The 17,368-nt window shown below is 44.1% G+C and overlaps 1 protein-coding gene across 17 annotated transcripts in view; it reads left to right on the top strand.

The window, feature by feature from the left end:
- The window catches only part of ANKS1B (ankyrin repeat and sterile alpha motif domain containing 1B), a 1,017,748-nt gene that overhangs the window by 933,446 nt on the left and 66,934 nt on the right, over window positions 1-17,368 (top strand). For 13 of the 17 annotated variants that reach the window (XM_041737915.1, XM_041737908.1, XM_041737909.1 and 10 more), the window contains 2 exons: window positions 3,338-3,445; window positions 5,499-5,678. In XM_041737915.1, coding sequence (XP_041593849.1) covers window positions 3,338-3,445; window positions 5,499-5,678 — 288 coding nt within the window. The remainder of the gene's footprint in view (window positions 1-3,337; window positions 3,446-5,498; window positions 5,679-17,368) is intronic. The other 4 variants (XM_041737916.1, XM_041737917.1, XM_041737919.1 and 1 more) reach the window with 2 other exon arrangements.

Raw genomic sequence — 17,368 nt, forward strand, 5'->3', positions numbered from 1 at the left:
GTAAACCCTCAGCCCTGAGACCCTTCATATGTGTATCGGTGGGTCATATGCTTGGAGGCTGACTGCCAACACATATCTTGGTGGGTAGAGATAAAGGAAGTTTCCAGAAGGATGTGTTCAAATAGATTCACGTGGTCCTGGGGGCCGGGCTAAGATTGCCTTTTGCCCTTAGCAAAGTGGTAACATCGAGGCAGATGAGTCCCTGGAGGAAGGTCACGCTGCTTGTTTCAAGGACTTGTCAGTGGGCTGTAGGTAGTTAGGACATTTAACAATCTTTCTTTGGCCTTGTTTCCTGTATCATACCTTCTTCCAGGTAGTTCTGTGGAAGAGGCAGCAGTGGAGCTCCTGTGTAGAGTACTGCCTCAACGTACCTCCTCTTAGGGATTAGCATGCATTCTTTTCGATTAGGTCCTAGTATTAAACTAATAGCTAGACACTAGACCCATTCCTACCAGTACCTGTCCCGTCAATGGGAGTTTTTCCAAGGTCAGCCAGATCTCTGCCTGCAAACACCAGCCAACTTGTGCGACGTGACTAACTCTCTCAAACTCACCAAGTCCCTGTCTCTCTGGGTCAGGATTTCCATGCATCTTTAGAGCCCACGAACAAATAAGCACACTGGGAAGATTCTCTCTTCTCTCTGCTGGTTATTCTTACAGTCTCACCCTTCATTTTCCCAACAACACGGGGATTGGCATTGACTCCCTTGCGTCATAGGTGAGAAAGCTGAGATGGGAAGGTACCTTGCCCCAAATGAAGTCATGGGAGAGTAAACCAAAGGCAGTAGTGGAGGTTATGCCAGCTTAGTCTTTCCAGTTGTTAGTTAGTGCCAGTTATTTGTCAGAATAATTTTGAAGGTCTTTATTATTATAAAAACCATTTCTTAGCAGGACCCAGGGGCCCACGGTTGCAGCCTGAGCATCAGGTCAAATTAGCTACTGGGAGGAAGGCAGTGGGGATTTTATGGAAGGAATTTATATTCAATAGAAGCCTTTTGGCAAGGTAATTGAGAGTAAGAATAAAAGGGAATGAGAAAATGTAGTGTTTTTTAGATTTGCAAATACATTTGAAAAGGTTAATGTGGTGTTTTTCTGAAATGGAGAAATTCCTTGATCTTGATGCTTTAAAAAAAAAGAAAGGAACAATGCAAAAATATCAGGGCATTTCTCTGGATCGTATAAACAATGCTGCCTGCAAGTCACCGGCATTGGAACCGTACTTGTTGAGCCTATTTATAAATCATCTGAGGAGTATATGGTGAAATCCCAGATTTGTGAAACCTGCTAAACTCCTCCAGATAGCGAAACGCCAAGCTGGCTAATATAAATGCAGAAAGACAACACAGGGTTACAGGGGTGGGGCTTCTGCACGGACAACCGTAGGGTAAGGAATACAAACCATCCTTCCAAGATTAAAGGGCTTTGAATCCTCCCCTATGTCAGTGTAGATTTTCATCCCTAGTTATTCCTGCTGCCGCTAAAAGGCCAGCCAGAAATCAGGAGCGCTTAGAAAGGGACATTAAAAGCAGAAAATCGCATCCTGCTCAATTGTAAAGCCATGGTTGACTCGTACCTGCAATGTTGTGAGTAATTTGTTCGACAATCTTTAAGCAGTTGTGATAGGGCCGGAGAAGGGGACAGTGACTGAAATGATCTGTGGGGGAAAGGAGCTATATGGTATGGAGGTGAACCGCAAAGATGAGGATGCGTCAGCCTGGCAAGGTGAAGGTCTACAAAATCATAGGGAAATGGTACCTGTGGATGCTCACCTGGATTAATATTTGCCAACCCTGTTATTGACAGACACGGGTCAGAGAGTGGGTATGAAAGGAGTAGAGCATACTGCTGGTTTGAAATCTGAATCAATTGAGGCAGAAAGGCCAATGGGCTTCTGACAAACAGGCAATTCAGAATTCAAGGTGGCATGGGATGAATGCCAAAGAAATGCCTCCCTCTCCCCTTTAAAACTTGAAAAGAGAGATTTTTCTTTTTTTAAATCACTTATACAGTGGGGAGTACACTTTAGGAACCAGTAGCCCAAGAGTCCCAGTTCTGCCCTAGAACTAACTACACATGGGCAACGAAAAGGTTAAAGCATTTCTTATGAATGGATTTACAACATGTTGTTGTAAAAGTCAGTAATATTTGGAGACGTGCCCAAACTTTGCAGTTTACTTGGGAGTAAAACAGGTTTAGGAATCTAGCAACCCTGATTCAAATCACAAAGCCACCACGTACCGGCCCTCAGATAGGCTACTTAACCACCCTGAACTTCAGGCTCCTCTTCTGTGAAGCAGGAAGAACCCCTTTCCAGAGAAGGATGTTGGGATGGTGGAAAGTGGGTTGCAAGGGGTGGGGACTGAGGCTCTCTTCAAGTCTTGGTTCCCTTTGTCATCTCTTCTAGGAAGTGCCCTTTGAAATCCCGTCCCAGGGAGACTCTGAGTATTCCCAGGGAGACTCTGAGTATTCCCCCAGGTGGGCAGTGCTTGCTTCTAACCCTACTCTGCTACTTCTATCTACATGAACTTCAATCTTTCATATTCATTGAGCCCCTATTATTTCAAGCGTTGCTTTGGGCATTGGGGAAATCATAATGATGCGGATAGACCAGGGCCCTGCTTGCAGGGAGCTTACCTGGGGGAGAGAGACGTGTACACACACGCACACGCGCACATGCACACTGGTCCTATAAACAAAGTCATTTCAGAGAATGACAAAAAGAGGATCACAGGGTAGAGTATGATGGGGGTTTGAGGACGTGGTTCTCTCAGTGAGGTGGGGGAGAAGGCTTTTGTGAGGAGACAACACTTGAGCTCCAGAGGGATGAGAAGGTGTCATTTGCAAATCTTGAGGGGGGCATTCCAGGTAAAAAGGGAGAGATGCCCCAAGACAAGGATGAGTAAGGAACAGAGAAGGCCAGTGTGAGCATCCTGAATGGAGGGACACAGAAAGAGGCAGAGGACATCCAGCCCTGTTGAGCCTTGGGGCCAGGTCAGGACCCCGATTTTATTTTAAGAGAATGGGAAGCTATTGGAGCATTTTCGGCTAGTAAGGCATAAGACTTGACTTGTCCTTTGGGAAGAGCTGTAGTTGCTGGGTGGAGAACCCAGTGCTAGGGCAGCTCGAGTGAAAGGAGCACCGTCCCTACCCCATTTCCCCTCTGGACTCAGCCTGTGCCATTCCCATCTTTCCAGAGTCAAGGGCCCACTCTAATTTCATGCCACATCTCTCACGGGCTGGAGGTAATGTACAAATCCCTTCACTCTTTCCTCTTTTAGGGCATGTGAATTTTTTTTTCTCTCAAATGAAGTATTTAACCCAAATATATGTCGTTTCAGGTTTTAAAAATCAATTTGATTGGCCACAGGAAACGTATTTTGGCATCTCTGGGAGACAGGCTGCACGACGATCCACCACAGAAGCCCCCTCGGTCCATCACCCTCAGGGTAAGTGCCCCGCTAGTTTGTTTTGTTCTCCACTCTTATCCTCAAAAATTATTTTGTGCAATAAAATAAAATGACCGAAGCAATGGATCAGGAGGTATAGGCCGTTTGTATAAAAATGGTCACACTTTTTATTGTATTTTGTAAGATGAGATTTGGTTTTTTTTCTCAATGGGTTAAATATCTATTTTGGGGATGTAGATGTACTTCTGACAAACCACCACCTTTAAAGAACCACTCCCTCTACTCCCTCCCCACACTCTCCCATCTGCACCAAGTGAGAGGAAATGAGTTTTCTGTGAGACTCCTCAGACTCACAGAAAGGAAATCACTCGAGGACCACAATTAAGGGAAGATCAATTTAAAGTTGACCTTAGGGTCTCCTTTTCCTAGGAAGTGGAAGTTTGTCGGCTTTACCCCACTTCAAAAATTCAGAATAGAGAATCTGGAAGTTGAGGAAACGATTTCAGCTATACTTTAGGATTACAGGGGCAGAGAAACTAGAGAGAAACCATTCAGGGGAGAGGAAAGTGAAGTAAGTGGCAGGAGAAGGAAGGCAGGAAGGGAAGAGCAGAGAGAACAAGAGAGCCAGAGTCGACCGCCTGCAAAATGGCGGTGGAAAGGAGCCACCAACAGTCACTGGGTTTTGTGAGGCCCTATTGGAACTTTTCAAAAATTCATCAAAAGGCTGGGATCTCCATGACCAGCTGGAGAGTTCCAACTCCTTTCTCTTTATTTAGTCCTGCACTTGCCTCTGATCCCTTTCCTGCACGTGTCAGCCAAGGCAGTGACAGCAAACAGTGCTCATGAGCATGGCGCTTAGATGTAACTGCCAGCGATGAAATGCGGTGGAAAGCCTGTTATCAGTGAACTTCAGCAAACAGCATAGCTCCTGCCAGCACAGCAGAGGGCCAGGCAGCCAAGGAGCTGTTAAGATCTTGAGTCTGCTTCACTGTGAAAGAAGATACACAACAATGTTAGGGAATGCAGGAGGTGTGACTGGAGGGGGCAGTCAGGAGGGACACGGGGCAACTGGGACACACAGGCACGTTGGGAGACCAGCTGGGGGCTTTGGGAGCAGTGACAGTAGAAATAGGACGTATTTTTTTCTTCTCAGCCATGGAAGTCTCAAGTAAGTTAGGGGGGGAATAGAGCTAGGAAGGGGTTATTGTCTCACCTTCATGTCGCTACACGAAAGGAGGGAAAGCTACAGGTGCCATCAGTGTAAACATCCTAACAGGCCTCTTTAGATGAGTGACTCCTCCTACCTACTTGGCTCTCTTTCCTTCCCCTCCTGAACCTCTCCTCCTGCTTCCCTGGAAGAGATTTAGGAGAACAACAAACAGATCAGAGCCAGAGATTCCCCCGAAAGAATGCAGGGTCTTAATCGGTCACAGGAGGCCCAGCACATTGGGGGGAAAGTGGCCTGGAAACCCAGCACAGTCCAACCCTCCTCTGACTTGCAGACACGAGAGCCCAGCCTTCTGCCGCCCCTCGTCTTCTGACCACTTTCCCTCAGCTTGAGTCATCTTTGCCGTTGACACGCATCCTCTGTCATTATATGCATTGCTCTGCAGTCTGCGTGTGACATGCTGTGTTTCCATACTGTGTCCTCTTCCCTGCCTGACTGCCAGACCACCCTTTGAAGGAGAATCAAGACCCATTAGGCCCCCTCAGGGCTTTCAGTTCATGCATCTACCACAGTGAAGACACTCTGTCCACGTGAACAAGTACTTCCTTCCCTTGTAAACACGCATGATAGTGTCAGGGGTGCCCAACACGTGTGTGCCTCTCTCCTGAGCTCCTCCGTAGCACTGGGTGCAAGAAAACAGGGTCTGATTGATTATCCTTTCAACTTTTGACCTGAAATACTTAGGGGGGAAGTATTGCCTAGCTCACGCCATTCATAAAATGGCGGCATATCACCCATTCCTTGGCAATTGATTCAGAAATGACTCCTTACCCCCGCAATTTGTCTTGTCAGTATTTCACAATTGTGAAAGCAAAGGTTAGCCACAAGAACATGGTATTTATTTCATGATGTATTTCCATTCAGGATCCCAGTGGTAATCACACTCCTCCTCAGTTGTCTCCATCACTTAGCCAAAGCACTTACACCACTGGTGGCTCCCTAGACGTTCCTCACATTATCATGCAGGGCGATGCAAGGAGGAGAAGAAATGAAAACTACTTTGATGATATTCCCCGATCAAAACTGGAGAGGCAGATGGCCCAGGTAAGGTGTTAAAAGCCTCTGTGATGTTTTTACCTTTCCCCCATAGCAAGGTAATGCATCCTGATATCGAGCACTAGCTGAACGGTGTGCGGACGCCTGTCGTCCACCCAACCGGAATGTTACCGTGTATGCCATGGCTTTCATTCCGCACTCGCTTGGACCAGACCGAAACAGACCTCCCCAGGAATGGAATGCACACACAGATCCTTGTTATCCGTTCTTAGGGGAGCAATCATCTGATCTTGTTGCACCTGGAAAGCCTTTGCGCCAAGGCAAATCATACCATGTACGAATCGAATCACGATGGAAGTGAATAACAAAAGTCTGGGTGATAAAACGTGAGTCGGTTAGATGACGGAGCAGTAGTCGGAGGGACGGACTGACGCCTCATGATGTCGTTAACTTTCTCCCAAGTTAACGCCTTTGTACAGGGTTGCGTCGTCTCATAGTCTCGCCTCCAGGAGTTGAAGGTCATGACGCTGCCTGACCCAGAGAACTGAAATAAAGAACCCTTTTCCATGGTTTCCGTAGAGAGGCCGGGGTCTAGCCTGCCCTCAGATGGCTGCTCAGAAACGTGAGGCGGCCGTAACCAAACAGCACAGCTGCTCTTAACACAGTCAGAGGGGCAGCTAGCGCTGCAGTTGCCTGAGAAGTCAAGATTTGGATTTGTTGACGACAACCGGCAGAATCGACTCTGCATCCTCCTCCCGGGTTCAGACTGGTGTGTTAAGAGGCTTCTCTCTGCCTCCCACACCTAAGATGAGAATCTTGAGGTGAAAATTCGACTGTAATTGCTCTGCTTTGCTTGTTAAATATCTTTCTTGTGGTGAGATTCTGTTTCGAAAAGCCTTTGGTAAACATTCTGTGCTGCGGCTCATGAAAGAAAAAATGCGAAAAGAATGTTCTGGAAACCATGGCCATCCTGCCGGCAAATGCCCTGGAGAGAGAAAGAGAGAGAGAGAGAGAGAGAGAGAGAGAGAGAGAAGGAGGGTCTGGTGTATTGCAGCTCCTTCCAGCTCTCTCAATATTGAATTGTTCTCTGGGTTCTTTGTGCAGGGAATGGCGATGCTAGGATTACAGGCAACCTTTTTATTGAAGGGAGATGAAAATGCACGAGATACAAGTAATGAATAATCTTCCCTCTCACTCTTTTTAAACATTAGCTTTTAATCCTTATTTCTGTTTTCACTGGTGTTCCTTTAAAGAGTCTGAAAGCTTTCTCCCCAAGCTGTTCAGATATTTCCTGCGGCTTGTTAGTATTTATGGATCCCATATCTGGTTAATGACAGCATTTCAGTGACGTGGTTTGTTTTAACTTTGAGCCCTGTAGTCTTTGTGCGTTAGTGCACACTGGTTCCTCTCTGAAGCTTTCCCTTCCCTGGGTAGACGAGGATGCTTCATTCAAGAGCATTAGCGACTATTGGCTATGCCAACCTCAAAAACAGAGTCACCTATTTGAGATGCTCATATAATCTCTGAAATTTCTGCACATAGCACAGTTTTTTCAAAGAGGAAATTAATTACTCTTCTGCCTGCGTGTGAACACTCAGAGGTAACCTAGCAGGACTGCTCCCTTAACTTCCTTCATGAGATTCCTAAGCGAGGGCCAGTATTGAAAGCTCAGATGTTTTTCCTGTCCAGTCAGAAGGCGTCCCTTTCAGGAATGGTCTCACCTTGAAATCTGCATGAACTTGTATTTGGCCAGACGAGAAAGGTCCAGAAGCAGAAGGAGGATGAGGTGAGCGGGGTGGATGGGACTTGGGGGGCCACAGAGGGCCTGTGTGAACGTGTTTATTTTCCTCATGTGTCCTGCTCACAATGATCGAATGCCAGGTGTAGACACGGACCAACCTGAGTGTGTTAGACCTTTCTGAAATCCTGCCGCTCGATACAGCACTTTGGCTGCAGAGAAAATAGGAGTTGGCACTACAGGAATCTGATCAATAAGAAAAAAGGATTGTGGGATCGCGACTCTTTCAGTTGTGTTAATTGAAGTTGGTTGTTTTATATATATATATATTTGTTTCTCTTGGGACTGTTTCCTAGTCTAGAAATGCCAAAAATTGTGGAGAAATGGATGTGGACCTTTTAAAAATAGTTTCAAAGCTCGAACCTGTCAAAATATGAAATACTCAGTGATTTGGTGTTTGAACAGTTTTATTTAAGTGCTTTTTTACTACTCAGCCCCTCAGTTGATGCTTTTTCTTATCATTCCTTTTCTAGTCGTTTGTTATAATGATGTTTTAAATCCATTTGCTTTTTTAACAATCCGTCTTACCCTCTCTAGACCGCATTCTTCCCCGAGGTTATGTGCTTAGCCAATAAAATGGAGTCTTCCTAAAGGCTTGAATTAGAGATTAAAATTTCAGCAAGCAAGCAGCTAGTTACACCTCCTTCCAGCCAGGAGCTGGGGCCCTGAGTTTCCTTTCCAGGGTCTTTCTCCCAAGGGGCTTGCTTACATAGCATGGGCAAGGCTTGCCTAACCAGTCTGTTTCCCACCAAACAATAGAAGTCCATCTTCAGGCTTTCTTACGTAAAGGAAAGGAAAATGCAATTAAGAGAAAATCACCAGGCCAGATCCATGTTCTCAGAAACCGCTGTCCATCAAGTGACAGAGGCCCCACCAGAGGGATCTGGAATTCTAGTCATAGGCCCAGAGATCTTGGTGGCAGCTGTAATTCATGGCAGTGTTGCCTTCTTAAGGTCTGCTCAATAGATGTTTGAAAGTGCTTTGCTTAACTTGGAAAACCAATGTGTAAAGTTAAATGTAGATAAATTTAATGTCCCCTCCGCTATTAAATTTGTTCATTGGCAAGTGATTTTCAAAAGTAACACCAGAGTGATGTTTACTTGCGTTCAACTTCAACCAGTGTGAAAAATACCTATTTGAGAATACAAAGGATTTTAGATGCTGTGGCTATTGCTTACTCGTATTCTGATATAAGCAATGTTCTGGCATCAAATTGTCTTAAATGAACATGTGAGACACAGAATTGAGTTCAGTACTGACAGCATTTTTTAACCCACCAAACGTAATGATATAATCACATCTAAACAATGGGTTTCTGTCATGCTGAAAACATTGCTTTTCTAGCCTACAGTTCTAAATTGGACTCATTAGCCCAGAAGCTCTGAAGTGTTCCCACATTGACGTACCTCTACTAAATGAATGTCGCACTCACATTTGTATAGTAACAACTTAGGGCTTTTAAATTTTCAAAGTACTTTCGCATCTGTTACCTCATTTTAGTACAAACTATCCTGCACAACTACTCATGTACCTATTACACACAGCAGGTCAGCTTCTTAGTCCGAGTTCTGTAAAGATGGAAAAGCAAGTGAAAATGTGGAAAATAGATCAGAAAGGGGACAAATAATTTCCAGTATTTAGGGCCACCTCACAATCTTTAGAAATTCTCTTGAGTGATATTTGAAAGTCAGAATAATCTTAAAATAAATAATAGAGGCGCCTCGGTGGCTCCATCGATTGTTTACCTTTGGCTCAGATCATGATCCCAGGGTCCTGGGATCAAGTCCCACATTGGGCTCCCTACTCAGTGGGGAGCATGCTTCTCCCTCTCCCTCTGCCTGCCACTCCCCCTACTTGTGCATCTCTCTCATTCTCTCTTTCTGTCAAATAAATAAAATCTTTTTAAAAAAATGAATAAGGACACCTGGGTCGCTTAGTGGTTAAGCGCCTGCCTTTGACCCAAGGCGTGATCCTGGAGTCCTGGGATCGAGTCCCACGTTGGGCTCCCTGCATGGAGCCTGCTTCTCTGTCCACCTGTGTCTCTGCCTCTCTCTCTGTGTGTGTCTCTCATAAATAAATAAAATCATTTAAAAAATTAAAATTAAAAAATGAATAATAAAGGAGAGTAATGGAGCTAATAAAGTTTAGGAACCACATTTTCCAAAGTTATAAAGAAAGGAAAAAGAGTTTCCCGATGTGAAACTTATCACCATTTATAGAAGTCCTTCATTTACAAAAAACACATATGGAAAAGTGAAATGATGCTCCCATTTTCACAAAAGAAAAAGGGCTCCCAAGTAGTAAGAGAAATACATATCTTTGCACAAATGTTAGCTTGACATTAATGAGGAAAATCCATAATGGAGAAGTCCTGGTGTTTTGAAGCCTCTCATCTAAATCAAAATATCAGTATTCAGGGCGATTACCTTATCTGATGCACGTAAATCTGAGAAATAGACATTATCCACATTTTGAAGACCAGGAGACTTAGAAACCACAAGTCTCGAGTGGTCCGGGTCACACAGCCAGAAGGAAATCAAATCAGAACTCGCCTGGGGGATTATGTAAGGCACTGCAAAGGCTTTGTGTGAATAGCACCCTGGTCAGTAGAAAGTTGATTCAGTTGAAAGCCTAATGTTTCTTGATCCAAACAGTATTACTTGCTAAGTACAAGTGATCACTTACTTCTTTATTTGACCTCATTTTACATATTATAGTAGCTCTACAAATGTTTGTTCTTCTGTTGTCGTTAAAAGAAGAGAAACAGAAACGGAGTCAGGTGGAAGCTCTTCCAAATCCGTGTCTGGGAGCCTCTGTGCTTTATCTTATCTCACCCCCCCCCCCCATCGGCCCATCCCGTACTCAAGGAAGCCTGGGGGGTGAGGGCATCACCCCAGGGCTGGCATATGGCAAAGCCGGGCCTCACGCTCTGCTGACCCGACCACGGCCTGGCTCCTCTATGGCTCTCAGTACCCTGTGCTGTCTTGAATAATATAAATAAATATTTTTACATGATACACAACATTTTTTTTTAAAACGTATTTATGGTGGTTCTTTTTTTTTTTTAAAGATTTTATTTATTTATTCATGAGATAGAGAGAGAGAGAGAGAGACAGAGAGAGAGAGAGAGGCAGAGACACAGGCAGAGGGAGAGGCAGGCTCCATGCGGGGAGCCCGATGTGGGACTCGATCCCCAGACTCCAGGATCACTCCCGGGCTGAAGGGGGCACTAAACCGCTGAGCCACCTGGGCTGCCGATACACAACATTTTAATGACAGTTCAACAAATACAAACTTCCCAGGTGCTAGAATAGATTACACTCACGTAGGCCCAGCAAGCAGAGTGAGGATAAAATCACTAGTGGTTTAGTGGAGACTTACTGAATCAGCTCTTATGTTATCACCGTAAAACCCTTTAATGCAAAACTGTCGTGGTTATTTGTTAAGCCTTTCAGTGGAGACCCCTCTCTGTACGTGTCTAGGTAGAACTCTGCCCTTTACTCACGTTTGTGAAAGCTTTGCATGTGGGCACGAGCCTACGGGGCGGGAAGACAAGTTCTGGTGCATGTTTTCTGGAAATAGTGGCTTCTTCAGTTGGAGTTCTGATTTGGTTTCTTTCTGGCTGTTGTGACCTATAACAAGTCACGTGGTTTCTCTGACCTTCCGTTTTCGGGTATGGATGTGGCTAAAGCCTGCCTCTGGGATTTGTGTGTGTCAGACGAGATCATTTACGTGAAAGCATATTCTAAACTGTCAATCACTGTGTTGATACATCGATGCTAGGACTTTCAATTCAAATTGGTCGGTCACCTGTCAGTCCCTACTTCAGAGGTCCCTGGTTCATGATGGGGCCAGGTGACGCCAAAGATACTAGAAAAGTAAGTCTCACTCAGGTGGTTGTAACATTCCACAAAGACCATCTTTGTTGTTGTTCCAGTATTATCCATGCGTAGAATATATATGGACAATGGAAGTGGAATTTTGTTCTTTATTACTTTAATTGTATAAATATGAAGGCTGCCAAGAAGTATCTCTCATGATGGAAAAGGGGTGTGTGCTGTGAGCACAAAGCCAGAAGAAGCAGAGGACAGATGGAATAGTTCTCTACAAATTCAGGCCACATGAGGATGTGGCACTCCTTAATCGCTCCTTTGCACCACTACATTGTACACCTGAAACCAATACGTTAACTAACTGGAGTTTAAATAAAAAACTTTTTTCAAAAGGTAGGTAGCAAAGAATATCTATAGTAATGGCGTGTGATTACTATTTTAACATGGCAGGGCAAAACATTAAGTGAGAAAGAGGGATTATTTTTTCCTTAAGTGAAATTTAGAACTTGTTTGAAATACACAGTACACAAAATCACTAGAAAGGCATGGGTATCTCAGGCCATAGGCAAATGCTTAGCCATCTTTGGGAAAGAAGGAAGATGGTCATTTATTCTTTCACACTTTACCTGGGAGAGCAAGTCTGTTGTTTCCAGAAATGCTACCCACTGCTCTGGTATTATGGGAATTCACAGAACCAGCCTTCAGAAAACAGCACAACTATGCTCAAGGAACACCATTTAACAAAGCGATTTTTCCCTCAAACTAAGTTTTCTTATTACTGTGTTAGCACCAGACTTTTTTTTAAATGCTCATAAGTTAATGGCAGTTTGAGTTTAGATTTCTATCACCTAGCCACTGCTTGGAAAGGCTCATCCTGTCTGTGACTTCAAAATTTTCTTCCATGAAGGTCTAGAGAGCAACTCCTGATACTCAAGCACAGATAATACCTAACCCGAATGAAAGAAGAAAGAAGAAAGAAAGAAAGAAAGAAAGAAAGAAAGAAAGAAAGAAAGAAAGAAGAAAGAAAGAAAGAAAGAAAGAAAAGAAAGAAAGAAAAAGAAAGAAAGAAAAAGAAAGAAAGAAAGAGAGAAAGAAAGTTAAGAATAAACTCAGTAAGCTCTTCCATCAGGAGCTCCTGATTTGACAGCTTGTCGGGTTGACAAGCTGACACACCAGCTTCAGAGATAACTTGGGATGTTGATGATGATATCTGTGCCCTGTTTCGAGTCAAGAACTCTAGACCACCAGCCACCTATTCCCAAAGGCATCACACCAAGCAAAAGTGGAAAAGGTTGCTTCCATAATTGGAATTTAAACCCGATGTGTGTGAACTTTGTTTATTAATGTGGACAGATAATTGCCTCTTCTCAAAATACACACTGCTCTCCCCATGACAATGTTGGGGTTGGAAATTCCAATGTGATTAGCGTCTTTGGGGGAAACATTGGAGTGTTACTGTCGATCCTGTACATCAGTTTAAAAACAAAAATAATGGGAAGAAGTGGGAGGGAGAATCACTCTGATGGATTCGCTTTTTAGATTTTGATGCTCGTCTTACAAGTCTGTATTCTTTCATTCTCCGTCAAGTCCATCAGCAAGGCAAATTAGGCAATCAGGAGTTGGTTCTGACAGGTGCCAGTTCAGACCTAAACACCTTCATTTATTTTACTGCAGAAGTTTTGATGTCTCCTCCCTCTCTCCGGGTCCTGGTACTTAACCAAAGTGAATGTTCCCAATTAAAAACAGACCATGAATTAAAACACACACACACACACACATGAGTATAAAAGATCCTACTTTTGACTGAATAAATAAGAAACCTGACAGTATATAAAAACCCTATTTCAGTGGAATTGACCTCATGATATTTCCTGGTGCCTTCGGCTTGCGGACAGTGAGCAGCTTACTCACAAAGGCACACCAGACTATTTTTCCACTTGTTAAATCTTTGGAATGTTTCTCATTATATTCAGTCAGTCCAGTTCTTGGGTCTGCAGGTCAGAGTTTTGGCTGTCATAATGTGACCTTGATAAATTTTCAAGGGTAGGAGAATTCGCTTATTCATTCTCTCTCTCTCTCTCTCTCTTCTCCCACCCCTTCCTTTTCTTCTTCCAATGTAAAAAAAAAAAAATGCAGACAGGGTCTTTTAATGTCTGGAAGAAACAGGGCTAATTTTGCGGTCTTCTCTCAGCTAATTCCGTTTGTATACGACTGAGGTAATACACCTGCAGGGACTCTTGTAGCTACATGCGAGTAACAGAAATCCAACTCAAGGTGTCTTAAAGTAAAAAAAGGGACGTGTGTTTGAATCATTCCACTGCAAAGTCCAGGGAGACATGGGTCCGGGTGCTGCTATCATGTCTTGTTCTTTGGCTTCTCATGGTTCAGCTCTCCTCTCTGGGCTGGCTCTTCTCCCAAACAGGCTTTCTCTGTATGGGAGAGTTTCAAATCCAGTTCCTGTTCAACAGGAAACTACAAGAAAGAGGGCTTATCCTTCCAAGAGTTCCCCCAAAAAAGTCCCAGGATTAAGGCCCACTTGTTCAGATCAGGCTGTCTTTTTGGATCACTTATCTGTCCAGAGCGAATTACAAAAGACGGTGTGTGTGCGCGCATATGTGATGTGATTAGCCAGACGTAGGTCATGTACCTAGAGGGGATTTCAGCTTCCACCACATGCACCACACAGACTGAGGGGTGAGAAAGGAGCCCCTCACATGACTGAGTGCCGTGACCGGAGATGGGAATGGCTTCTCTGCGGGCAGTGCCAAAAAAGTGAGTGCCTAAATAAACCCACTTTGACATTCTGAAAATGTCTGATAGAAAATTGTCGTATCACACAAGTATTGATTTCAGTGTTTCATGCCTAATTTAATGAGCTTTTTAAAAATACCAGATCTGAAGTCATGAGATCAATGGTTTTAAAAAATCCCATCTCAGGTATCTGTTACCTCCATAACCTTGAACCAGCCTTTCAGCCATTTGAAATCTTGGTGTTTTTCTTCCTAAAATGAAATTAATGCCCACGTCACATTATTTTTGTGAGGCACAAGTAAAGGAGTAGTTGTCTAAGTATTTTACATGCTCTAAAGCTTCATGTATGGGTTGTTTTATTAGAAAGTATCCATTATTTTGAGAAAACTTCTACACTATGCTTTTTCAACTAACAACTGGACATAAATGCACTGTAAAGTAAAGCTCATCATATTTAACAATGTTTTATAAAACTGTCTATCTTCCAGCTTCTAAACCTAAACTAATACCTCTCCACTGGTGTGGAAATGATAGTTCTTTGAAGACAGTTCGAATACTATAAGAAGTTCCCATCTGTGTATAACCCAGTTAGCACTAGAGCTCTTTGGCAAGGATTCATGGCTGATGCCCCTATTTAAATACTTTCAAATACTTTATGAGTTAACGTACATCAAAATCTATCATTATACTTTATATTTAAAATTTTTTTTCCTCTTATGGTGAAGTGTATGTTGGCAGTGTAGTAGCAAGGCCTGACTCTCCCTTCATCATTTTAAAATTCCCTGTAATAAGCACGCTGTAAATATATATAGACTAGATTATACAAAGTTATAGGTACCACAAATCCACAGGTTTCTAGGACCCCAGATTAGAGACAAATTGGGATGTTCCCTCATCTCTTAGAAAAACTATCTACAGAGAGCCTGGGTGGCTCAGCAGTTGAGCATCTACTTTTGGCTCAGGTCGTGACCCTGGGGTTCTGGGATCGAGTCCCACATCGGGCTTCCTGCTTGAAGCCTGCTTCTCCCTCTGCCAGTGTCTCTGCCTCTCTCTGCGTTTCTCATGAATAAATAAGTAACATCTTTTAAAAAAAAAAAAAAAGAAAAGAAAAATTATCTGGAATAGTAGTATATCCCCCGCCTACTAGGTCTGGTAAATTAGCTCATCACCATTATTATCGGAGGCAGCACCAATTGATACAACGTATGAGGAGGAGATGAAAGCAAGGAGGGTGTGCTGCTTACACAAGGCCACATGGACTGTATGAAGTAGAGGCCCTGGGGAGGCGGGGAGAAGTGGGCTCCCCTCTGCCGGAGCGGTTCTCTCAGGCTACAGAGCATTCGAGTCTCCCCGTGGCCGCCAGCCGCCCCGCCCAGTGGGCTGCGGGCCCCAGGCCTTGTGGGTGCTCATGCTTAACAACATCAACACATTGTTTACTGCTGAGCTTTCTTCATGACAGTCTCCCAGCCTTTACCGGTGGCCACGAGCCACACCTCCCTCCTCAGCCCTCAGCCTGGGGTGTGTGAACTACTGCGGGGTTTTACATTGACATCACCCCTTTCCAGCAAAAACAGCTTTATCAGGTTGTTCGCCCAATAATCCTCGTCTATCAGTGTCTTTTTAAGCTTGGTCAGCACTCCACGTATCAGTGAGCCTCCCCAACCACATCATGTGCTGATTTAAAAAGCTTACTTCTGGGGAGCCCCGGGGGGCTCAGTGGGTTGAGCGTCTGCCTTAGCTCAGGTCATGATCTCTCGGTCCTGGGATGGAGTCCCACATCGGGGCTCCGTGGTCAGTGAGGAGTCTGCTTCTCCTTCTCCTTCTGCTTGTGTGCGCGCTCTCTCTTTCCCTCTCTCATAAAGAAATATAATCTTAAAAAAAAAAAAAGCTTACTTCAAAAAAGCATGCCTTTCAAGTAATCTCTCCAACGTGTTTAGTCCTGAGCAGACAGGACTAAGGAAGAAACTGCATCTCCTACCAGAGACCTGTAGGGTTGGCGTCACTTAAGATAATCATTCAACTAGACCTCGTTTTTCCATATTTTCTACACGGATGATATGGAGAAATAGTGGGGCCTCAACATTGGTGAATGGAACGGCCTCATCCAGTACTTCTTTTTTACCAGAGGCAGGAAGCAATGTTGAGCATCTAGTCAATAAATGGATTTAAATAAAGAAAATGACAGCCTCAGTTTTCAAGAAGGGAACATAATGTATAAAAAGATGTTACAGGCAAAGAACAGTATTACTCTGCAAAATCCAGCTCCTCTGCTGCAATTCATATTATTATTTAAAAAAAAAAAGCTGATCGGCACATTTCTGAATGAGTTATTAATATTTCGGTGTTTTAATGGTTCTGAAAATGGTGGCATCCAATGTTTGAGGTAGAACAAGTCAAACAGCCCAGATTGCAATAAACAGCGTGATCCCAATTGGCTTAAATTCCCTGCAACGTCCGGAGAAAGTGGGGAGCTGTACAATACAATCTCAATTTCAGTGTCCCTTTTTCCTCTCTGCTTCAGTTTTTCTGAAGAGATCTCACAAATAATCGTATGTCGTCATTTAGGGCTACAGCTGTCCTATTAGGGAACGCAGGTCATGTATTATCTCTACAAATGAACAACAGACATCGCATAGCTTGTACGTTCCCTCCTACTTGGGTAGCTGAGGGCTTATTTTGTGTGCTCTGAGTATTTGAATCCGTTAACAAGGAAGGAGGGAGTGAAAGAGGGAAACCTGCAAATTGGGGCAGACCACAGGAATTGGTCACTGCAATCTGTCCCATGCCAGTGGACTTCTGATGAGCCCAAACGTGGCATTTCGTTCTTCCCGCTTCTGCTAGATTGATTAATGCTCAATAGCAGATCACACAGACAGAACAACCAGAACCACCGGTGACCTGACTTTTCACTTCCAGCAGTCCAAGAATTTCCTCTCCAACACAGGGGAAGGTCATGATCCTCAAGGTTTAATAGCACTGCCCTTGAGCGAGGCAGAGAAATGATGGGTAACAGCATTTTCCTGAGGCCAGCATTCCCTGCAAATGAAATAGTCAGTCTGAAACTTTTATTAAAAAGGCCAGTGGCAAATATATAACTAAATAAAAATTAAAAGCAACCACCACCCAAAACCCTGAAGTTGAGACCCTCGAGGGTGGTTGAAGAGGAGAATCACACACAGTTGTGCAAGTCACAGAGCTCCCGGGAGGGGAGAAGAGGACCATCCCTGTATCTGTGGCGGGAAGACGGGAGTGATCCAAGGCTGGACCCAGGCCTCTGGGCAACCCAGGAGAAACAGAGGTTTCTGATCTTCTGATTTCCAGGCAGCCTTTGGAAGAAGAGGCTGCAGGGCTGTCAC

The sequence above is a fragment of the Vulpes lagopus genome, chromosome 23, assembly GCF_018345385.1.
Source record: "Vulpes lagopus strain Blue_001 chromosome 23, ASM1834538v1, whole genome shotgun sequence".
In the NCBI taxonomy this organism is placed as follows: domain Eukaryota; kingdom Metazoa; phylum Chordata; class Mammalia; order Carnivora; family Canidae; genus Vulpes; species Vulpes lagopus.